The 20,184-nt window shown below is 37.5% G+C and overlaps 2 protein-coding genes across 3 annotated transcripts; both read left to right on the top strand.

Moving 5' to 3' along the window:
* Nucleotides 1–360: 360 nt before the first annotated feature.
* Nucleotides 361–5,861, top strand: LOC121509266 (cytochrome c oxidase subunit 6A, mitochondrial). The gene is made up of 3 exons (XM_041786500.1): nt 361–511; nt 5,305–5,447; nt 5,544–5,861. Exons 1-3 carry the CDS (start codon nt 409–411, stop codon nt 5,631–5,633), a joined length of 336 nt encoding a protein of 111 aa, XP_041642434.1. The 5' UTR covers nt 361–408; the 3' UTR covers nt 5,634–5,861.
* A 3,057-nt stretch (nt 5,862–8,918) lies between these two features.
* LOC121510032 lies at nt 8,919–15,843 on the top strand. Of its 2 annotated transcripts, none has more exons than XM_041787908.1 (7): nt 8,919–9,215; nt 9,309–9,486; nt 11,877–11,947; nt 12,023–12,199; nt 13,905–13,996; nt 14,581–14,668; nt 14,756–15,843. In XM_041787908.1, the coding sequence occupies exons 1-7, from the start codon at nt 9,200–9,202 to the stop codon at nt 14,881–14,883; spliced, it is 750 nt and encodes a 249-aa protein (XP_041643842.1). In that variant the 5' UTR covers nt 8,919–9,199; the 3' UTR covers nt 14,884–15,843. The 2 variants fall into 2 exon arrangements, with proteins under 2 accessions (XP_041643842.1, XP_041643841.1); XM_041787907.1 differs by having other exon boundaries at nt 14,581–14,676.
* Nucleotides 15,844–20,184: the final 4,341 nt, after the last annotated feature.

Below are 20,184 nucleotides of genomic sequence, written 5' to 3'. Positions count from 1 at the left end.
ACTTTTAATCTTACAATGAAATACTGTGTCCTTGCACATTTTTGTCAATGGTTTGTGTACTATATTATATTTCACCTCATTTTTATTTTATTAATTTGTACTAATTATAACCTTGTTTACTGAATCTCAAATGTGGCTGCAAATTATGCTACACTTAATCTAAGTCCTAAAACTGTTTACAGTGTTTTTGTTTTTAATAACTATTTCTAAATTAAGATTTTATTTTCTTCATTCTTTTATTTATTCATTATTTCAGATGTTAGATACCCGTGAAACTTAAGAGGCAGCGAGTATGACACGTTGTTTACCTGGTCTCACCACTAAGTGGCACAGTAGAGCATCACTTCCGCCACGTGACCTCTCTTTACATAAGTTTCTTCCGGCCGCTGTGTCTCTTCAGAAACCAAGATGGCGACATTCAGGCGGCTCTCCCAAGCACTGCTGAGGTCTTCATTGACCCAGACCAAACGTCAGCTTTCTGCCTCTGCCCACGGTCACGGCGAGGACGCGGGTAACAAAACACACCTTTTTTAATCCACGGGTTTTGTTTGATGTCTTCTGTTTTAAACAATGAGTTAGGTTTAGACGGTGACCTTGTTGAGCTAGCGCTAGCTGTGTTAGCATTACCGCAACATCCTTGAGCGCAGGAGTAGCCGGGCAAAATATCATATTTGTAACTAGAAATATCTGTAAAAAGGACAAATAACAACATCAGAGTGATTACACATTCGCGTGGTGCCAATTAGCTTCGTTTTATTTTCTAGTTTAAACACTTTAGTGAGTATCATGACAGGAACAACACGTCCTGTAATCTGAAGAGGAGCAACAACACGAGAGTCACATCAGGTCAAGGAGGACTGAATGACAATTCTGGGCTTTTTTTCTCAAGTTATGCATTTGATGTTTCAGTATTATATATATTTTGTTTGATTTGGTAACAAAAGTACAAAATATACAGTTATACACGGCTCAAACGTACTTTGAGACACACATTATCCATACATCTTGGTGGGTAGGTAGATAGCAGAGATGGATGTAGGTACTGTAACTTGACTTAAAAATTACATGGGTTGAAGTTAAATACTTTTCCGTAAATCTACTCAATTAAAAGTGAAAAGTGAGTCATATAAAGTTTACTCTAAGTTCTGAGTAGCTTTGTTTGATACCCAAAGAGGATTTTACAGTGAATTATCTGTACATACTGTGCACTAACCTCTGTAATATGGATCCTCAATCAGGTCGTTTATTATAAGGTGTGACTTTACCTAAAGTAAAACGGGACATCAGTTTAATACTGATCGTTACGTGTTGTGAAAATCAAACAGTTGGCTATTTTCTCATTGTTGGCAGAAAGCTTGGATCTCCCATTTTTTGGCGTTCATGCGTTTTTTTACTTAGTACTTCAAATGTGATGAAGTACAATGCTACCCCAAATTATATTTCGGTAAAACTAGTTATCAAAAAAGTTGAAGTACACAAAAAGCAGTAATTTGAGTAAATGTTGTTACTTTCCATCCCTTGTAGATGGATAAATAAATTGACTCCTTATTCTAAACTTAAAACAAAAAGTAAGGCAATTTGTGTTTGGTTTATTATTTCTTTGTTGTAACAATGCTTCTTGGTAATAAATCTAATACCATTGGATAGCCTGTTTATTACCCTTTTAAATGATACCACATTTGTAAGGATTATGCATTTGCAGGATGAGCAGCAGAGCTCAGTATGTGGGCTTTGCTCATGAAAAATGTGCCAAATCTTCTCTGCCAATGCCAAACAGCTGATTCTGCCACTGACTCTTGTTTGGTGCATTGGATGATTGAAGTTTGAAGAAACAAGACATATTGGCAATTTAACAATGAATTCATGTAACAAACAGGAGCCTCAGTAGCATGTGGAATAACCAAACACAGCCACAACAGCCTGGCTCCTCTTCCTCATGCTGGTCACCAGCCTGGTCACACAGTGCTGTGGGATGGCATCCCATTCTTCAACCAGCATTTGTCACTCTGGTACGAACAGCACACTCAAGCTGATCCCACAAGTGTTCAATGGGGTTGAGGTCAGGACTGCTGGCAGGCCATTCCATCCTCTCCACTCCTAAATTCTGGAGGTAGTCTCTGATAAACCCCGCTCTGTGGGGGCGAGTGTTGTCATCTTGGAGGGTAGAGTTCTTGCTGACAGGTGAAAAAACAGTATTCTTGGGGTGTTGTCTTCTTGGGACGCCCACTTCGCGGCCTGTTTCTGACATTCCCCGTTATATGGAACTTGGCCTTCAGTTTGGAGATGGTACTAGGGTTCACCCCAAACAATGCTGCAACTTGGTTTTGCGGAACTCCAGCTTGAAGTTGCCCAACCGACGGGCCCTATCCAGATCAGTCAAACGTGGCATGACGATTCTTGAAGCAGACATCTACTGACCACTGTAGCAGGGCCCATGCTCACAGGTGCTGCCAATCAGGCACCTGATTGGCAGCACCTGGGGGTACCAGAAGCTCAAAACAAGAGTCAACAGCAACAGCAAAATCAGCTCTTTGGCATTGGCAGAGAAGATTTGGCACATTTTTCATGGGCACAACCCACATATTCAGCTCTGCTGCTCATCCCATAAATGCATGATCCTTACAAATGTGGCATCATTTCAAAGGGTAATAAACAAGCTTTCCAACAGTATAAGATTTATTACCAAGAAGCATTGTTACAACAAAGAAATAATGTACCAAACACAAATTGCCGTGCTTTCTGTTTTAAGTGTAGATTAACTCTGTATTTTTTCTTTAGTGGTACAGTTCAGTTTTCCCATGGCCAAACAGTTGGAGAGACTTTAAACCACTGTCCTACTAAAGGCATTTCTGTACTTCTACAAGCTGTTGCAATACAAAATTTAGCCTCAGATGTGCATTAGGGAACTGTAATTTTATATCTAGAGATTTAAATTCAGATATGAATAGTCACTGATTAATACCTGATGGTCGACAGGCATTTTATAAGGCAGGTTATTATGACCCTTTCTATACTTGTAAACTTTTTTCTCAACTTTTATTTGGCTATGTGAAGCTTAAGGCCCACCTACATAGTGATAAATGGATTGAGACCTGAAAATATCTTTATCAAATTACATTTATCCATTGAAAAAAACTGAGGAAGGCATTCATGTCTATGTTTGATTTCCCCACGTTTCCCATCATAAAATGTAACTTTTGGAAAAATAACTTTTTCAGCATAAGATCACAGGTTAAAAGGGCAGTTGTTTTTAAAACATCCACAAATTATTTGTTATCTTGGCAAATCGAAATAAAATGTACTACTACTACTGTTTCAGACGAAGCAATATTTACAGCTGATGTATTGGCTGCACATATTGGCAGGGTAGATGTCATATATTAGCCTTGAATATCAGCAAAACACGCAACTGTGCCATCAGAGCCTTTCAGATATGTAGGTGCATTTCAAAGAATAAGAATATCAGGGAAAAAAACATTTTTCCTTTGATTTAGTTCACATTTTTGTGAACCAAGTGTCTCCTGTGCAGAGAGAGGCTGAGTCAAGCAGAGCTGAGAGAGGAGCAGGGGAGTACACAGTCTGCTAGTGGTTTTTACTTTCTGGGCTTTATCCAAAATGTTCACGGCTCAGGGTGGCCCCCCTTTTGGTATAACCAAGTACAGTTGTACAGTTTTCCAATATGTACCGTAAAAGATCAGCTGTCAACGGATACCAAAATTTCTGCTGATACTGATATCATGGTGATGATATTGGGCGTCTCTAAATCTAAGTAAGCCTTGTGTGGTGACAACCCTGTAAACGACTGAATCAGACTTTATAAGAGCAGATCTTTGACATAGTAAAAAATAGAAATCCATAATAAATGTTAGTAAAGACCCCCCACCCAGTTCATACAGAGGGTTAAAGCAAACACCTTATGAATAAAAATTCAATAAAAACCCACAAACTGAGTAAATGTGATCGTGAATTCGTCTTGAGGAAACGCAGAATGTTGGATTTAACTGTTAAATTCAAAACAGAGTTGTTACTGAAGGAAACGATCAAAATACTATTCTAAAAAATAACTTAAAGAAGAAATTATTTGCATATGTACAATTACAGCATTGCTAACTCATATGCATATCTTAGACAGTGTAGGAGTTTGACAGATAAGTCTCTCTCCTGTGTCCTCCCTTTAAGCTTTGATTTTAATTTGAAAGAAAATGAAAAAGTTGGAAAATTGTGGTGGCACCGTTTCAAATGTCAAATTTGTGGTTTCTAAATATTTGGTGTTTATGTAAATCAAAAGTTATTAATTATGTTAGAGAGTACATTTTGGATAGCAGAAGCATGTCTCAATTGAAAATTATGTTGTGAAACAGAATTTTCTCATTTCCCAGGAGTGTTTTACTTATTTATAGAGCTTAAACATTTGTTCAAGGGCCTGTTTTTTTCCTTGACAGGCACTATGAGGGCTAAACTCTCAAATAAATCATAATCATGATTTAAAAAAGACCTTTGTCTAATAAATTGTTTAAAGATTTTTATTTGCTTCCAAAATGTATGTCAGTTTTTTTCTCTAACAGTGCGATCAGGCCCTAAGCCAGCCACAAGGGATGATTGAGACATTTCAGCTGAATATTCCTGGGTCTGTAATGTTGTCCTTCACTGGGTTTGACACTAAGACGCGGTGTAGTAATGAGCAAAAAATCAAGCAGAAAAATTGCACTCCCGGAACGGCTGAAGACAAAAGTCGACACAGTACACTGCCGCTTTAATCAGGAATGGACTGATAAGTATGCGTTTAACATGCGTCATATGTGCTAGTACAGCTGGCTGGTAGATCTTTTTAATCTCAGTTCTTTATGGGTTTTTTTAAATAACTGCAGGGAGTTTATAAAAAAGGATACCCATAATGCCACATAATATTTGTTTTGTAGGTGGCTGATTTTTGGTTCGATTGTTAAGGTAATCATTAGTGATGCATGGATGTATCTGTTTAACATTGGTATAAGCGCTTTTGATAAACATCAGCCTCTACAAACAACATGTCATGATAGATATCAGTAACAGATTTTCATCTGTTGTGTCTGTTTTACCTGATTACGAGAAACAGATCAATATTGGGTAGAAGATGTGACATGTTAGACAAACTTTAATCTGTTTTCATGGTCAAACATGAGAGAAAATGATTGCATTGTGGTTAGGTTAAACAAACATATGTAATGAATAAATCAGTACACTGTCAGAATTGGCTATTAGCTAAAATGTGATGTCAAACATTGGTATCGGTGCGTCTCCTAATCACAATTACTTCTTTTGCAGCCAAGACATGGAAGATCCTGACCTTCGTGGTAGCTCTGCCCGGTGTTGCTGTGTGCATGTTGAACATGTACCTGAAAGAACAGAGTCACAGCCATGAGCAGCCCGAGTTTGTCCCCTACACCCACCTTCGCATTCGCACCAAGGTCTGACAGTGCACCATTTACTCCCTACAGTTGTTTTGTTAACATCATCAACGTTGTGATCTCATTATATTCTGTTTTATTTTCTTGAACTCGCAGCGTTTCCCTTGGGGAGATGGCAACAAATCCCTTTTCCACAACCCCCACGCGAACGCCCTCCCTGATGGCTACGAGGGCCATGATGAATAAAGCCCTTTTTCCAGACCTCACAACTGGTTCAGGGACCAGTCCTCTCTCAGCGTCTGTTACTGGACCACACTCCCATTCACAGTTTACTCTTTATTTTATTGGTTGGTTTACCTCTGTGCTTCCTACATGGGGCGCCTGAAAAAACTGTTCCGTTACTCTGGACCATTACACATAATATCTGTTTAGACTGAATTAACGTGAATAATAAAGTAACTGTTATTACCTCGATACATGTCCCCTGTGTTTGGATATTATTACTGTGATTTATATTTATGCAACAGTCAGTTCTTATTTATCTGTTTATTTGTCAGGGACAATACATATTGCTGCATTTACTTACAGTGCAACCGATGCAACGTATAGAAGAATTCTAGTACCGGCTTATACAGAGTGTTTATACTGTATACAACATCACTGAGTTTTTTTCATGGTTTTAAACCCACCTTAGTCAGATGTTTTTAAGCAGACAGTTTATCCTGATTGATCCAGCTGGCACCTTAAGAATCATAAAAAATACTAATGGTTACCTTGCTGCATGAGGCATAAAACATACAAATAAATGTACATAAAACCTAATGTAACATGGACACAAACAAAGACAATGTTTAGGGTGCTTTGGAACAAAGAATCTAATCTGGTCTTTGATTGTGGTATAAAATCAATGTCACACTGAAGACCGATGCACTAAATACAATGCAGAGACTCTCTTCAGCACTCATGACTGAATCACAGCAGATGAAGACTATAAAAGATTTTAAAGCTTCTTTTTCCTGGAAAAACAGGCAGAGAATTACAAAAAATACCCAACATTACTTGCTCATCAACTCCTGGAGATGCAATCCTGTGTTTTCATGAATTCACTGTCATTTTACCATACAGTAATCCACCAATTTATTGTTTCAGTGTGTTTATAAGTGTATCTACCTGCTAAAATGACCTTGACATGTGAACGTTTTGGAGCTTTTTAGGGGCCTGGACCTTGCTGTTTGAGTTGAGAGTCCTTCCCAGGGTTTTTTTGGGGGATAACCAAAGTATTTGATGCTGTTTATTCACTCTTGGCTCCATATTTACTTTCTAGATATGATAGACTTTAATGTCCCTGTAAGGAAACGTCCCAAACTCTGTCCCACACTTACAAAATCAATAAATACAACTCAAAACACATAAATCCAATAAATCCAGTAAGAGCAGCAATTAAAATTTTCCACATGTACATAAATTATGAATAAATGAATGTGCTTTTGCACATGTACTGAGGAAAGTATGGAAGCTAATTACTGTCACTGAAATGATGCTTTAGGTTTAGTAAATATTTCTTTAAAAGTGGACATGTGATAGTCGTAATCATGAGATCCCTTTAAACAGTATAGAACTCTTGCTGTGAGCCTTTCAGTGCAACAGAGAAATGGATTGTAAGTACACTGATGACTACTTTAAATGTGACTTTACAGCAGGTGAAATACTTTCCTGCTTGCAGACATTCATGCTTCCATACCGTCCTGGCCAAAATCCTTTCAAGGTTGCGTTTACTTTGTGCAATTTCTTGTGAGTCTGAGTAAAGATCTCATGATTTTCACCTTTTAGCTAATTATCATAACATCATTAATGTTCTCATCTCATAATTATGGTATACTATCTTCTAGTTTAGACTTTTTATCAAGCTAAGAGCCGGGTGAGATAATATCTATCTATTCATGTTAGTATTTGGGGCTTATCCTGACTTACGAAGAGGCAGAGACGTGCTACCAAGACATTGCTTATCAGGCAGTTAATTAACACTGTTTTAAAGCTATTTCAAATACTAATGTAGAGAATAACTTAGAACTTTATAATGCCAATAAATCAACATCATTTTGGCAAAAATAAGATCCACATAAAAAAGTTATCCTTTAGAGCCAGCATCATTTTTGATATCTAAATGTTCTCATAGTCCCAGTCTTTTGGAAACCAACATACAGACGGTCAATTATTTCCACTTCTGCCTTCTAAAAAGGACAGAAACTGTTTATTTCTAAAGTTTTATAACAAAGTAGAGGGATAAAGTGTCAAATCAATGACATTTTCATATTGTGGCCAACAAGGTTAATTTGTTTATCATCTATTTCTCTGTGCTCCATAATGATACTCTGAAGAAAACGACATTTTACCAATAACACTGAGGGCTAAAGCACTGTAAGCCACCCCCTCACTCTGCCTATGCTTTTTATGTTATGACTATAATTTAATTACATCATAATTTTGTTACTGTAATTATATTGTAATTTTGACTCTATATCTCCAGAGTTTTATTTAACGTAAAATTTGTAGTCCCTGGCAAAATTTCCAAATTTTCTTGTCATTTAGATTTTTTTTAACCTTTTACTTACAACAGATGTTTGACCTTTTATCTAGTCATTTTGACCTTTTACCTCATAATTATGAGTGGCTCTGGCATTTTGACTTTTTACAAAACTTGTAATCACAACTTACTATCATAATTTTGACCCTTTTATTATCATTTTGACTTTATATCTCATAATTACAATTTATAAATTCAGAATTTTGACCTTTTTCAAATTTAATGACTCACTATTTCATATTCTGTAACCGCTTTGTCCTTATTTTGACTTTTTAGCTCATAATTTTGAGCTTTTTTGTCACAATTTTAACCCTTATTTTGTTTTTTAAAGACTCATGATTATGACTGGGAATTTGACTTTTTATCGTGTCATTATGGCTTAGGATCTCATAATTTATGGCCCTTATGTGTTATACTTGTTAAAAAATATATTTTAATGACTTACTTTCTCAGAAATTCGACTTTGTATCTTATAATCATAATTTATCTTTGTTTTTTATCTTTAATTTTAATGTTTAATAAAGCTATTTTTCTTTTGTAATGATGGACATGAGTTTATTTAGGAAAGGTTACAAACGGGTAAAGGTGAAATATTGAACTGAAATCACAGAAATTACTTGAGAGGAATAACTACCAAAGTAAAGTGTTGTTTGGACTTCGCTTTATAAAATATCCCACATTAATAAATCTGGCTGTAGTCAACATTCAGACGTTTTGAATCATAAATAAAGACAAACTAGTTTTTTTTACTATGATGTAAAAAATGCTCAAACTCCACCTCTACTGCATGTAGAAGTGAGACGTTGGCGCAGGGTTTAACCTGTTTGTTTTTCCTCCATATTATTGTGTTTATCGCACGTTCATGAAATGTAAGCTGACATGACGCGCTGACATGTGACGTCACACGCTCTTTGTTTGAGACTCCTCCTCTGTCACATGAACGCGCTTTAAGCCGAATTAGAAAAGCCTGGGTTAACAAAGCGCGCTGGGAAATATCTTAATTTCCTCGTTTCTCTCTCCTCCGTTTCCCTCGCCTGGATAGTAATTGATAAGATGATTCGCATCGTAGCTAACGGTTGCATCGATTAAGCTCAGGATTACTGCGTCTCGCGCTCGAAGGTTACGATTTGATTAGTAAATCTAGCATTGAAACATCTCGGATCTCTGCGCGAGCCCGCTTCGACATAAAAGGGTGACCAATCGCACGCGGATAACCGGATCAGCATCCATGGAGGTTGACAGAGGTGAGGAACCTGTTTTCACAAAGTCAATCACCACACAGTAAAGACACCATTCTTGAATTTACACGAATGTTTCTTTTATTTTTGTATTTTTAGGAGATTACCGCATGATGAAAAAGAATGAGAGGGCTCATTTTTTCAGCCCGAAGGAGCAGGAACTCATTTTGAAGTTGTATGAAGAAGAGAGAGAGATACTGACCGCCAAATCCAACACCACCAGCGCCTCCAGAAACAGAGAGGACGCATGGCAGAGAATTGCCGATAAAATAAATGCGTAAGCATACCTATCCAAATAAAAAAGCTCATTTCAAACTATAATTTAAACCACAAATTGCTCAAAATCTTACTTTTAACGTGCCAATCAAATAAGGCTGCCATGATACAAGAATTTAAAATCTAAGTTGGGTTTCATCAGAAGGCAGAGGTTAAAGAAGGAATGAAGAAAAATTAAACAAGACAACTTTTGAGTACAAGAAATGCCTGGCAATGAAAATGAATGACAACTTATCTAGAGTAACATGTAATCAATGGAGTGGGCAGATAGTAGCCACAGTCACAAAATGCATTAAGCATGCATGAAAAACATGAGGCAGCATGAGAAAACGTTAAAAATACATGCAAAATACAGAACAAATGCAGCAGCATCAGCTAAATGCTGCAAAATACAACCTGCAACATGCAGGACAAATCACTTACCAGTATCAGGTAAATGTACACAGTAAATTTACATGAGTAAATTTTATTCAAATTGAATGAAATTTTACTCTGAATAATATAACATTTGGTCCCAGTCTATTTGGAGTAAAATTTCCTCTGCTTGCTGAATAATGTTTTAGAAATGTTTTCAGTGGTTTTTACTCTAGAAAGTATTTTTATTTAGCTTTAAATGATGATTATGTAATCCATAATGAAGAAAATAACAACTCTACAGCAACTGTACTCACTACAGAGTAACACAGGCCTTAGTTAACTCATTATAGAGCTGTTTTTTTCTTAATGCAAAGTGATATTTAGTCCTTTCAGAGCTGTCTTTCATTCCTTATAGAAACGTTTCTACTCATTACTGAACAATTTCTACTCCATTTATAATTAAGTAATGCTTATGTAGGACTGTATCTTATTCTAAATAGATTGATCTTCCTCTTTACACTACGCTTCCTCTTTATAGATAAGTCCTTTCCTCCTGTAAAGGGCATGACAACAGAGAAGGTTTTGTTTTGCTTATACGTAGTGATGAACATATGACAAGGACCCAGGAGCAGAGCATGAGACAAGGTTAAAGAAGTTTATTTGACAACAGCAGTGCAAATGATGGTGAGCTGGCTGCTGGTTGGTAGAATCTTGGCAGTGAGGTGGAGACACTGCAAAAAAAAGGACAAAATGGAGTTAGATGAGGCAAAAAAGTCACTGAAAAATCACTAGATTATCAAAGGCTGAAGAGGAGCCACGTTACCTGATTAGGAGCTGTAGTCCACAGGTGTCTGAGAGTCCATCTCCAGGTGAGGAGGTCTTGGTTGCCAAGGATTATCTGCAGCTGGGACAGCTAACGTGCTGCAGCCGTGACCAGCCATGAGTGACGCCAGCTGAACTTACGTGGATGTGGTTAAAAGTTTTACTCCAGCAGAATTTACTCTGTGTTTTTATTCCAACACTTGTGTAAAAACACAGAGTAATAAATACACTCAAAAAAGAATAAATTTTACTATTTATGAGTAAAATGTTCTTTACTCTAGAGAAATTACTCCCCAGATTTTCCTGTGTAAGGACCTTACAAAACATACAGGTGCATCTAAAAACACAGAATATCATGTAAAAGTTCATTTTCCCCATGATTTATTTCAAACAGTTCAACTTTTATAGTTTATGGATTCATCTCATACAAAGGGAAATATTTCAAGGCTTTTGTTTGTTTTGATCTTGATGATTACAGCTTTCATAATAAAAAAGAACCCTACCTCAAAATATTAAAATATTTTGAAAAGTCCAATTTGGAAAGGTTTCCTTAGCCTTCATTCTCTCGTTCTGGTTCAGTTTACACAACCACAATCATAGGGAAGACTGCTGACTTAACTCTTGTCCAGAGGACAATCATTCATTGTCCTTCATTCTATGAGATGAATCTAGAATAATTGGAAGTTTCACTTCTGAATTAAATCACAGGAAATACGTGATTTTTTAATGATATTCTACTTTTTTAGATGCACCTGGATGTCTGATGAAGGGAAGCAAACATCAGCCCATAAAACAAGTTTAACAGATGCCAGTACATGCATGCAACAGCCTACCAAAGTATGTAGCATGCACACAGCAGGACACTGTTTAACAATGATGCACAAATAGAAATATACAGGCAGTTAATGCCAGTTGTGTAATGTCAGTCAAGAGTTTCTCCTAAAAAATAACACAAAAGAAGCTGGCCTGAATACAGGAGAAACCTGAGAAAGAAGTGTTGACTGGTATGTTATTGAGGTGAAAATCCATTAATAATAAATAATGATATATTATTTCTGTGCATTCAAGACAGTGTGCAGAAGATGTCTTGCAATTTTGGCGGATATACATGTCTTATGAATTTTCCAAAAGTATTTATGTATCAACATTTTTGACAGCCTTAATAACATCTGATTAAAACAGATGTTTTCATCCCATTTCCTGATTTTGCAGGGCATCGGACAGCGGCTACAAAAGGACATGGCAGCAAGTGAAAGTCAAACATAAAAACATCGTTCAAACAGGTAGCCATTCAGTATAAGTCTTTAGGCACGTTTGGCAGATCAGCTGGCTTACCTTTTACATCTGAATTTATGCAGCAAAAAGAAGGAGGTTGGAGGTTATGAGGATTGGAGCAGGGTCAGCCACCCCGTCACTAAACTCAGCAGAGGAGGATGTGCTGCTGCACAAAGACAACAGCAGGCTGAGGGTGGAGGTCCTCCCTTCTGGGGCCTGCATCGAGCCGCTGTCTGAATCAGAAGGCTCCCTCATGAGTGGTGAGTTTATCTGTTCTCTGATTTACACATCTGCAGTTTCCCCCTGTAGTAGACAAAATAGTATGACCATAAGCTCAAAGAGAATTAGAACTGCTACTAATTTTTGGTAGTTTGATGCAAAGAAATGTCAAATTGGCCCCATGACCTTGACCTTTAACCTCTAAGTTGTAGTGGACATTTGTGCAGTTTCCAAAGCGTTCTTGGCAGTTTACGTTCACAAGAACGGCTTGTAGCTGCATACAGACAAACCAAAAACATAAAGCCTCTGACATCAGGGCTGATGCATTAAAACAGTGTTATCATGGCAGTAAAAACAAAGACAATGAGAAGAAACTTTCTGCTATTCTTTACATTGCATGACAGCACAAAGTAAAAATTTTAGGTCGCATCATCGGGAAAGGTTGAAGTTATGATGCTGTGCAGCAGCAGTGTTAAGAAATGTATGCACAAGCCAGAATGGTGACTTATGTGCACGGCTGATATCAGGACAAAGCTTAAAGGGCGTTGATTACCTGCTGGTTTAGTCCAGTGGTTCTCAATGTGGGGGGCGGGACCCCTTTGGGGTTCACGCAACTTTTAGGGGGCGTCACCAGATGCCTTACAAAAACTAAGAATATTTTTCAAATTACACATTTGACACTTTACATCAATTCTGCCAAACTTTAACCCGTTTTCATCACTTTTTCCCTCCAATTTTGCCAAATTTTAACTAATTTTTGCCACTTCAAAGCCATTTCTGACATTCTGAAACCCTTTCCAACACTTATTTCTGCCTGTTTTTGCAATTCCTCGTCCAATTCTTGCCACTTTCTACCTATTGTTGCCTGTTGACCACTATTAACCACCTTCTAAGCCAGTTTTTGCCCATTTCAACCACATTTCAATATTTGCCATGCCCATTTTTGCCAGTTAAACCCATTTCTGCCCATTTTTTGCATGTTTCTGCCACAGTTAAGCCCTTTTTGCCAGTTTAGACCAATTTTTCTTCCCACTTCAACAAATTTCCCAACCATTTCGGCCACTTTTTAATCCCCTTTTACCACTTTTTATGCATGTTTTTGCCACTTAAACCCATTTTTGCTCATTTTTTGCCACTTGTAAACCATTTCTGCTACTTTCAAAACCCCATTCCACTGTCTTTTCCACCATTTTTTTTTGCCATTTTCAACCCATTTCAATTCTGTTTCTTTTTTTTAAAAAAAGGATTTACATTCTTAAGAAGCATATTTACTACAGCACAAAAGAAATTTAAAAATGTTTATTTGATCAGAGCTATTATTCAGGTTAATTATAAAATATATATCACAGCTCAACTTTACAACGGACCAGGATTTTGCTGACCTCCATGGGCCCCTAAGTTGGCTGGATCCCAGAAAGCACTCCCCTTTATCCCCCCTTCTGGGCGGTCTTGTCTACACATGACTACTCTTGAATGCACATGACTGTTAAACCACCTTCAAGTACAGTGAGGGTCCCCGGTCTCTGGCACCTTTATTTTGGGGGTCGCAGACTGAAAAGATTGAGAACCCCTGGTTTAGTCCACATGTCACATGCACAAAGGCCTTTGTCCCTGGGTTTATTTCATAAGTTATGGTATAAAGTCTACCCTAAACCCTACATTGAAACTGTCTCAGCTGGTGCAGCACTTAGCTAGAGCTGAAGAATAAAGTGAAAATTAATTCAGTTTTATTCTGTCCACACCCAGGCCAACCAGTCCTCCTCCTTCCTATAACAAAGACTGAACCAGAGAGCCTGAGCAGTGATGAGACGGACGTCAGCGACACTCAGTTTGAAGGGGTAAACAGCTGTTTTTGTCTGCAAAATATGCACTGTGTTTTTTTAAAACACCCATAGTAGCGCTTTTTCATTCTTAGTATCTGAACATGGAGAACAAACTGCAATCAATAAAAAAGGACCACTTCTACCAGCACAATGCTTTATTATACCTAGAAAGTCAATCATGTGCTTTTATTTTAACTGATATTTCTTAATCTCTTTGTTCTGTACATCTCAAGTCCAAACTAGCAAATTTTGAAATACAACATTTGGTTATATATGCAAAATATTTAAGATACGATTTCTTGTTAAAGGGGTGGTCGTGGGTGCTGACACCAGACCTGTTGAGAAGCACTGATTTAAGAGGCTTTAGACATGCCTGTGATTGCCCTTTCCTGCTCACCAGCATTGAATTTACATGAATATTTCCCACTGCACTCACTCTGATTTCACATGTAAAATCTACAAAAAATGGGCAAAGTTGGGGGGAAAAATTCCTGCACAGCTCATGGAAATTTTCAGGACTTTAGAGTGTGAGTGTAAACACCAGTATTGGGAACTCTCTCTCCCCCTGGGGATTTACACGGATTTGTTTTTCTTTCTAGGAAATACACAACAGCGCCTTGCAGGGAATACATAATAGCAACCTACTGGAAACGACCAACTCGGCGTGTGCAGCAAACGGCAGCAAAGGTGCAGAGGTGAGGCTTTTTGTAATAACTTCTAGTACTGATGAAAAATCAGATCAATGCGATCGGATGTGTTGGATTTCTTTTGCAGAGGCAGAAAGACGACATAAGGGCTCTTTACTGCAGCTACCTCAGAAAGGAGATGGAGAACCGAGACCAACAGATGGCGCACAGAGCACTAAAGATGAAAAAGTTGGAGAAGGAAATTTTACTACTTGATAAACAGCTGATGTGACTTTTCAAACTATGTTTTTTATCCTGCTGTTGGAATATGTTCATTCTATTTTATTATCACTCAACCTTTATTTATTCTCCAGAGAGGACTGAAAAAAACAAATTAAACACTCATAAGTGATGAAATACCCGAGGCAGAGAACCTCAGAACTGCCTCTGCATTAACACTAAATGTGAATGTATGGCTTTTATTATTTAAATACTGATGTAACTGATGGGCAGCTTGCTGCTTTCTTTAGCAGCTCCTGCTCTGTGTGAATGTTTGTGTGGACTGAATGTAAATCTTTTCCATTTTTAGTACCTGTTATGTAGATGTAGGAGGCAGAGAAGATGCAGGACCGTACAAGGCTTAATGAAATACCAGTAGACTTTTTCCAAACAGGAAAAACATTTAAGATAGGCAAAGATTGTTAAAATCTAATTAAATTAAAAGCCTTAAAACTTGCGTATGTTCAGTTATTCAGTATTAATCTGGTAATGTACCCAAATACCAAAAAGGAATGAGGCATTTGGTCACAGAATTTGTCTTACAGACTTAAAAGTTGCCTTTACAACAGCCGACTGATGTGTAAACCAGAATAAGAACTGGAATAGTTCGTAATCTCTCCTGGAGACCCCTCTAATGCTGTTATTTGTAGCTGTAGACATGCAATAGTGCACTAACTCCCCAGTGCTATTCTCAAGCTGTGATGATACTGGAATCGTCCCGCACCAATCATTTCAGTCTCATTGTCCTGGAAAAAGATGCTCTGAGGCAGAAGAGAAGCCCACTGAGGATGCAGGGCAGGAGGATGCTACGTCACATGAATGATGAAGAGCGCGGGGGGACATTTGTCTGGGTTACTGTATCTCACTGATGTTTTTCATTTAAAGGAAAGTTTCATCCACATCAGATGTGGGGTGTGAAGCTTGTTACTCTTTTATGTATGTCCCCAACATTAAAGTTGCAAATTATCAGACAATTTAGCACAATGCAAGTCATTATTTTTCACTTTTGGTTGCAGACATTTCTGGTTATTGATGGGATGAGTTCTGAGAGCATCGGCAGACTCACATTATATTCTCTGTTGAGGTTCTGGCCTTACTTCTGCTGTTTCTGTTTTTAGCTTATTTAACCCTCTATGGTCCAGTGTTGCCTGTAGGCAACATACCACGTTTTGGCCTTGTGCACTCACATAATACATTCTCAAGTATGATCAAATACTTCTAAGAAATGACAGGACCTTAAGTAACCTATAAAAGTGTTTTGACTTGTCGTATCACGCTCTGGATGCCATCTTGAACACTTTTTGTGCCGACATTCTCACACAAAACAGCTTGGCCATTGTGCTGCAAAAGAACTGCAAAAAATGTGTACATAGTTATTGGTGGGTAAAGTTTCATTCCTAGTGGTTAAATGTTGCATTTTTGATCAATAAATAATGGAAAATTGTTAAAATATACATGCTGCCTTGAGGCAACATCGCACCATTATGGAATGATGCAAACACTTTACTGTGATGGAGTACACAATGATACCATTACATTTTGGTATTGTGCATTTCGGTATAAGTCTATGATTACTGAAATAAAAACAAGGACTGTGAGATTGATCACGATGAGAGTGAGGGTAAATGTACAGCAACAAATATTACCATAATATAGTAAGACAGATATTAAAAATAATTATTTTCATCATTAAAGTTCAAATAACATGAATTGCAACCTGTTGCAGCTACTTTGCAATTCCAGTATGCTTTAATGAAAAATACTTTTTGTTCAAATTTTAAATTATGTTTTTCTTGTTCATTCCATTCCATAATGGTGCAGTGTTGCCTTGAGGCAACGCGCCCCAAAAAGTACCCTTCAAAAAAAAAAAAATTTTTTCTTAGATTATTTAGTCTATTTTATGACAAAAAAAACACCACAAATATTTTTTTTTACCACCTGGCATCATATTGAGACCATAGAGGGTTAAGAGGCTTTTTCATGCAGCTGTATATTTATGAAAAACCTCAGTCCTGAAAAGGCTGGTTTAGTGTGTAGAGAGTAAATAAAAACAGAATGCAATAATTTGCGAATCTCATAAATCCATATTTTATTCACCACAGAACATAAACAACATATCAGATAATGAAACTGACATTTTGTCATTTCATGAAAATATTTTGAATTTGATGGCAGCAACACATCTCGAAAAAGTAGAGACTGGCCCATGCTTACCATTGTGTTGCATCCCCTCTTCTGTGTAACTGCTGGGGAGCAAGGAGACCAGATGTACTGTAAGGCCTTCCCTGAAAGAGGCGTCTGGATGGGAGCATGTGCTGCTCTAAAATCTCTACTTTTACACATGTGTAAGCTGCACACACCAAAGGCACTAATGCAACCCAAAATGATCAGAGATGCAGGTTTTAGAACTGCTCCTTAGACCTCAGGACACGGTGTATTTCCAAAAAGAATGCCAGATTTAGATTCATCTGACCACAGAACAGTTTTCCGTTTTGCATCGGTCCATTTTAAATGAGCTTTGGCTGAGAGAACATGGCAGCATTTCTGGATTGTGTTCACATATGGCTTCTTCTTTACATGATACAACCTTTCACTTTCATTCATGGATGAAACTAGAGCTGTGATGACAGACAATGATTTCTGGAAGTGTTTCTGAACCCATGCTTTAATTTCCAGTACAGAATCCTGTTTTTAACGCAGTGCCACCTGAGTGCCCAACTATCACAAGCATTCAGTAATAATAATAATAATAATAACTTTATGTGTATAGCTCCTTTAAAAACAGAGGTTTGCAAAGTGCTTTGACTATAAGCAGAAACACAAATAAAACAGAGCATCATCATAACACAAGCAAGAACATAACAAGACAAAACTACATCAACAGGGGAACCCATGAAAGATAAAACCAGCAATGTAACATCATAATCATCCTAGTAGACCCGTTACAGAGTCTAAAAACATGACAAGTATTGGGATTGGGGTTGTATAATGATTATGCTCAGCTGAGGTAAGGTTAAATAGTGGCTGCCTTTTTCAGGGAGACTTGGTCATTCTCAGCAGATTCTCAAATTATCATTTCAAAACATCTTTATTGAGATATAAAAAAGAATCATGCCAGGTAAAAACCTGAAAATGAGATGGCATTATAGTCCTGTAGAGTAAAGCAGACATGAGTTTGTCCATAATGATGTCTGCTTTAAATACCAAGAAGAGATAAAGTCATTTGTTTGCATACATCCCTAGATTATGGAAGCCCTAAGAGGACATTATTCTCAGTTTTCTCATAGAAGAGAGTAACGGTTTTCCTCAACCTTTTTTTTAATGTCAAAGAGCAGCAGCTCTACTTTTCTCTCTTTCCCCTATTTCTAAGGCTGAGCCCAGACAGCCTCCTGTCAACATGGTTTCTACTACTTAAATTTATGATTTCATTCTTTCAGTCACTAAGCTGCAGGTGAGAACCTGAACTGTCCGGTAAATGAAAGCCTTGCCTTCATGCTCAGCTCCCTCTTCACTATTGTGGTACACTTGAAACACGGATGATGCTGCACCCATGGGTGTGTCAATCTCACGGTTCATTGTATTCACATTGAGATAAATGTATTAATCCTTTTTTTCCCCACTATAACAAGTTAAATCTCTTTTTTTTTTAGAATGTATAACCAGAAATAATGAAACAAATAAGCCAAGATCTTGTGAAAATAACTGAAATGTTTTCATTACACTGAAAAAAGGAGTATCAACTTTGGGCTTCCCTACTGAAATTATTTATTTTGAATATGGTTTCACCTGTCTCACATCTGGAATTAGTTGTGCCTCTTTGTCACATTTTATCCCTCAAGTTACTATTTAGGTTGGTTAATAAACTTTTTCCTATGTAAAGGTCACCATGTTGTATTGATTTATTTTCTTTCTTGTCGTCATAAATAAAAAAAATATTTTGTTTTCTGTCTGTTGTTCCCTTCACAACACTAAATATGGAACTATCAGTCATATTAATGTTGCTTTTAAAAACGGTGCATCTACATGCTTGCACATTTTTTTAGAATAAAGATCTATTTTTTTAGACATGAGTTTTGAAAGTGTGAATGTTAATTTCTCATGGTAAGTTTAGCTTGTAGTTCTGATTTCCAGTCACTACATATAAATATTTGTCAGATTTACTGATATTGCTTTAAATAAGTAATGCATGCCTCCAGTTTTTAAATATCTTGAAATAAGATGTTTATATGGACTTGTAATGTAAAAATGCCTTAACATACGTGTAATGACGTATTTGTGATAAGAGATTAGAGACGCTGCTGTGATTAGTGGGATTGTTTTGGTAAAAGTACAGTAACGGATAAAAAAAATAATCTTCCTGTTGTTACTGTAAGGACAAACTAAGCGTTAACTGGACCATTCATCGCCATCCTTTCTGTGTGGCTGTTCACAGTCTCTCCTACCAGGACCAGGATTTACTGTCAGAGGTCTGGAAGTCTCACATCGACCCTGCAGCACCAAGCGCTCCACACTCATGCACGGCGGACCGAGCCGAATCAAGATGGCGGACTCGTTTCTATTTATTAGTGTCCCTTTTAAAGTCAACTCTCGCTGTGTCAGATAAAGAAGCATCGCTTCAGAATATTCCGTACGTATCAGCCAGATCTCTATCCTGACCGGCTGATTCCAGTTAGATTGGGATTTAACCCCAGCCATTGGCTGATAAGGCTGAGCGCGCTCACGGTTAACTTCTGAGGGCATTATTAATCGACCGCCGAAAATACGATTCATCGCGGCTTCAAATAATGACGGGCTGCAAACATTAATTTTTACGGTTTCTGCGCACATAAGAGGCTCCTTTTGAAGTTGACGAAACCACGTGTGACATTCCCTGATAAAATAGCCTCCTCTCTTGGCTCTTAGTTGAAACCATTGTGATTAGTTTAAAGTAACCCTAAGTTAAACTGGCTATAAGGAATAAATATAAGACAACCACAATTCTGAAAAGGTTGCTGCTGTGTAAAATGTAAATAAAAAATGCAATGATTTGCAAATTCACAATAAAACATAATATATCAGATGTTGACACAGCAGTTTTAACATTTCATGACACATATTAGCTTTGATGGCGGCAACACATCCAAAAAAGTAGGGACAGACCAACAAAAGGCTGGAAAAGTAAGTGGTACTGATGAAAATCAGTTGGAGGAGCATTTTTCAGCAAGTTAGGTTAATTGGCAACAGGTCAGTTTTATGACTGGGTATTAAAGGAACATTTTAGAGATGCAGAGACTCACAGAAGTAGTAATGGGCAGAGGT

The sequence above is a fragment of the Cheilinus undulatus genome, linkage group 5 (assembly GCF_018320785.1).
Source record: "Cheilinus undulatus linkage group 5, ASM1832078v1, whole genome shotgun sequence".
In the NCBI taxonomy this organism is placed as follows: Eukaryota; Metazoa; Chordata; class Actinopteri; order Labriformes; family Labridae; genus Cheilinus; species Cheilinus undulatus.
This window is presented reverse-complemented; position numbering and strand designations above follow the sequence as displayed.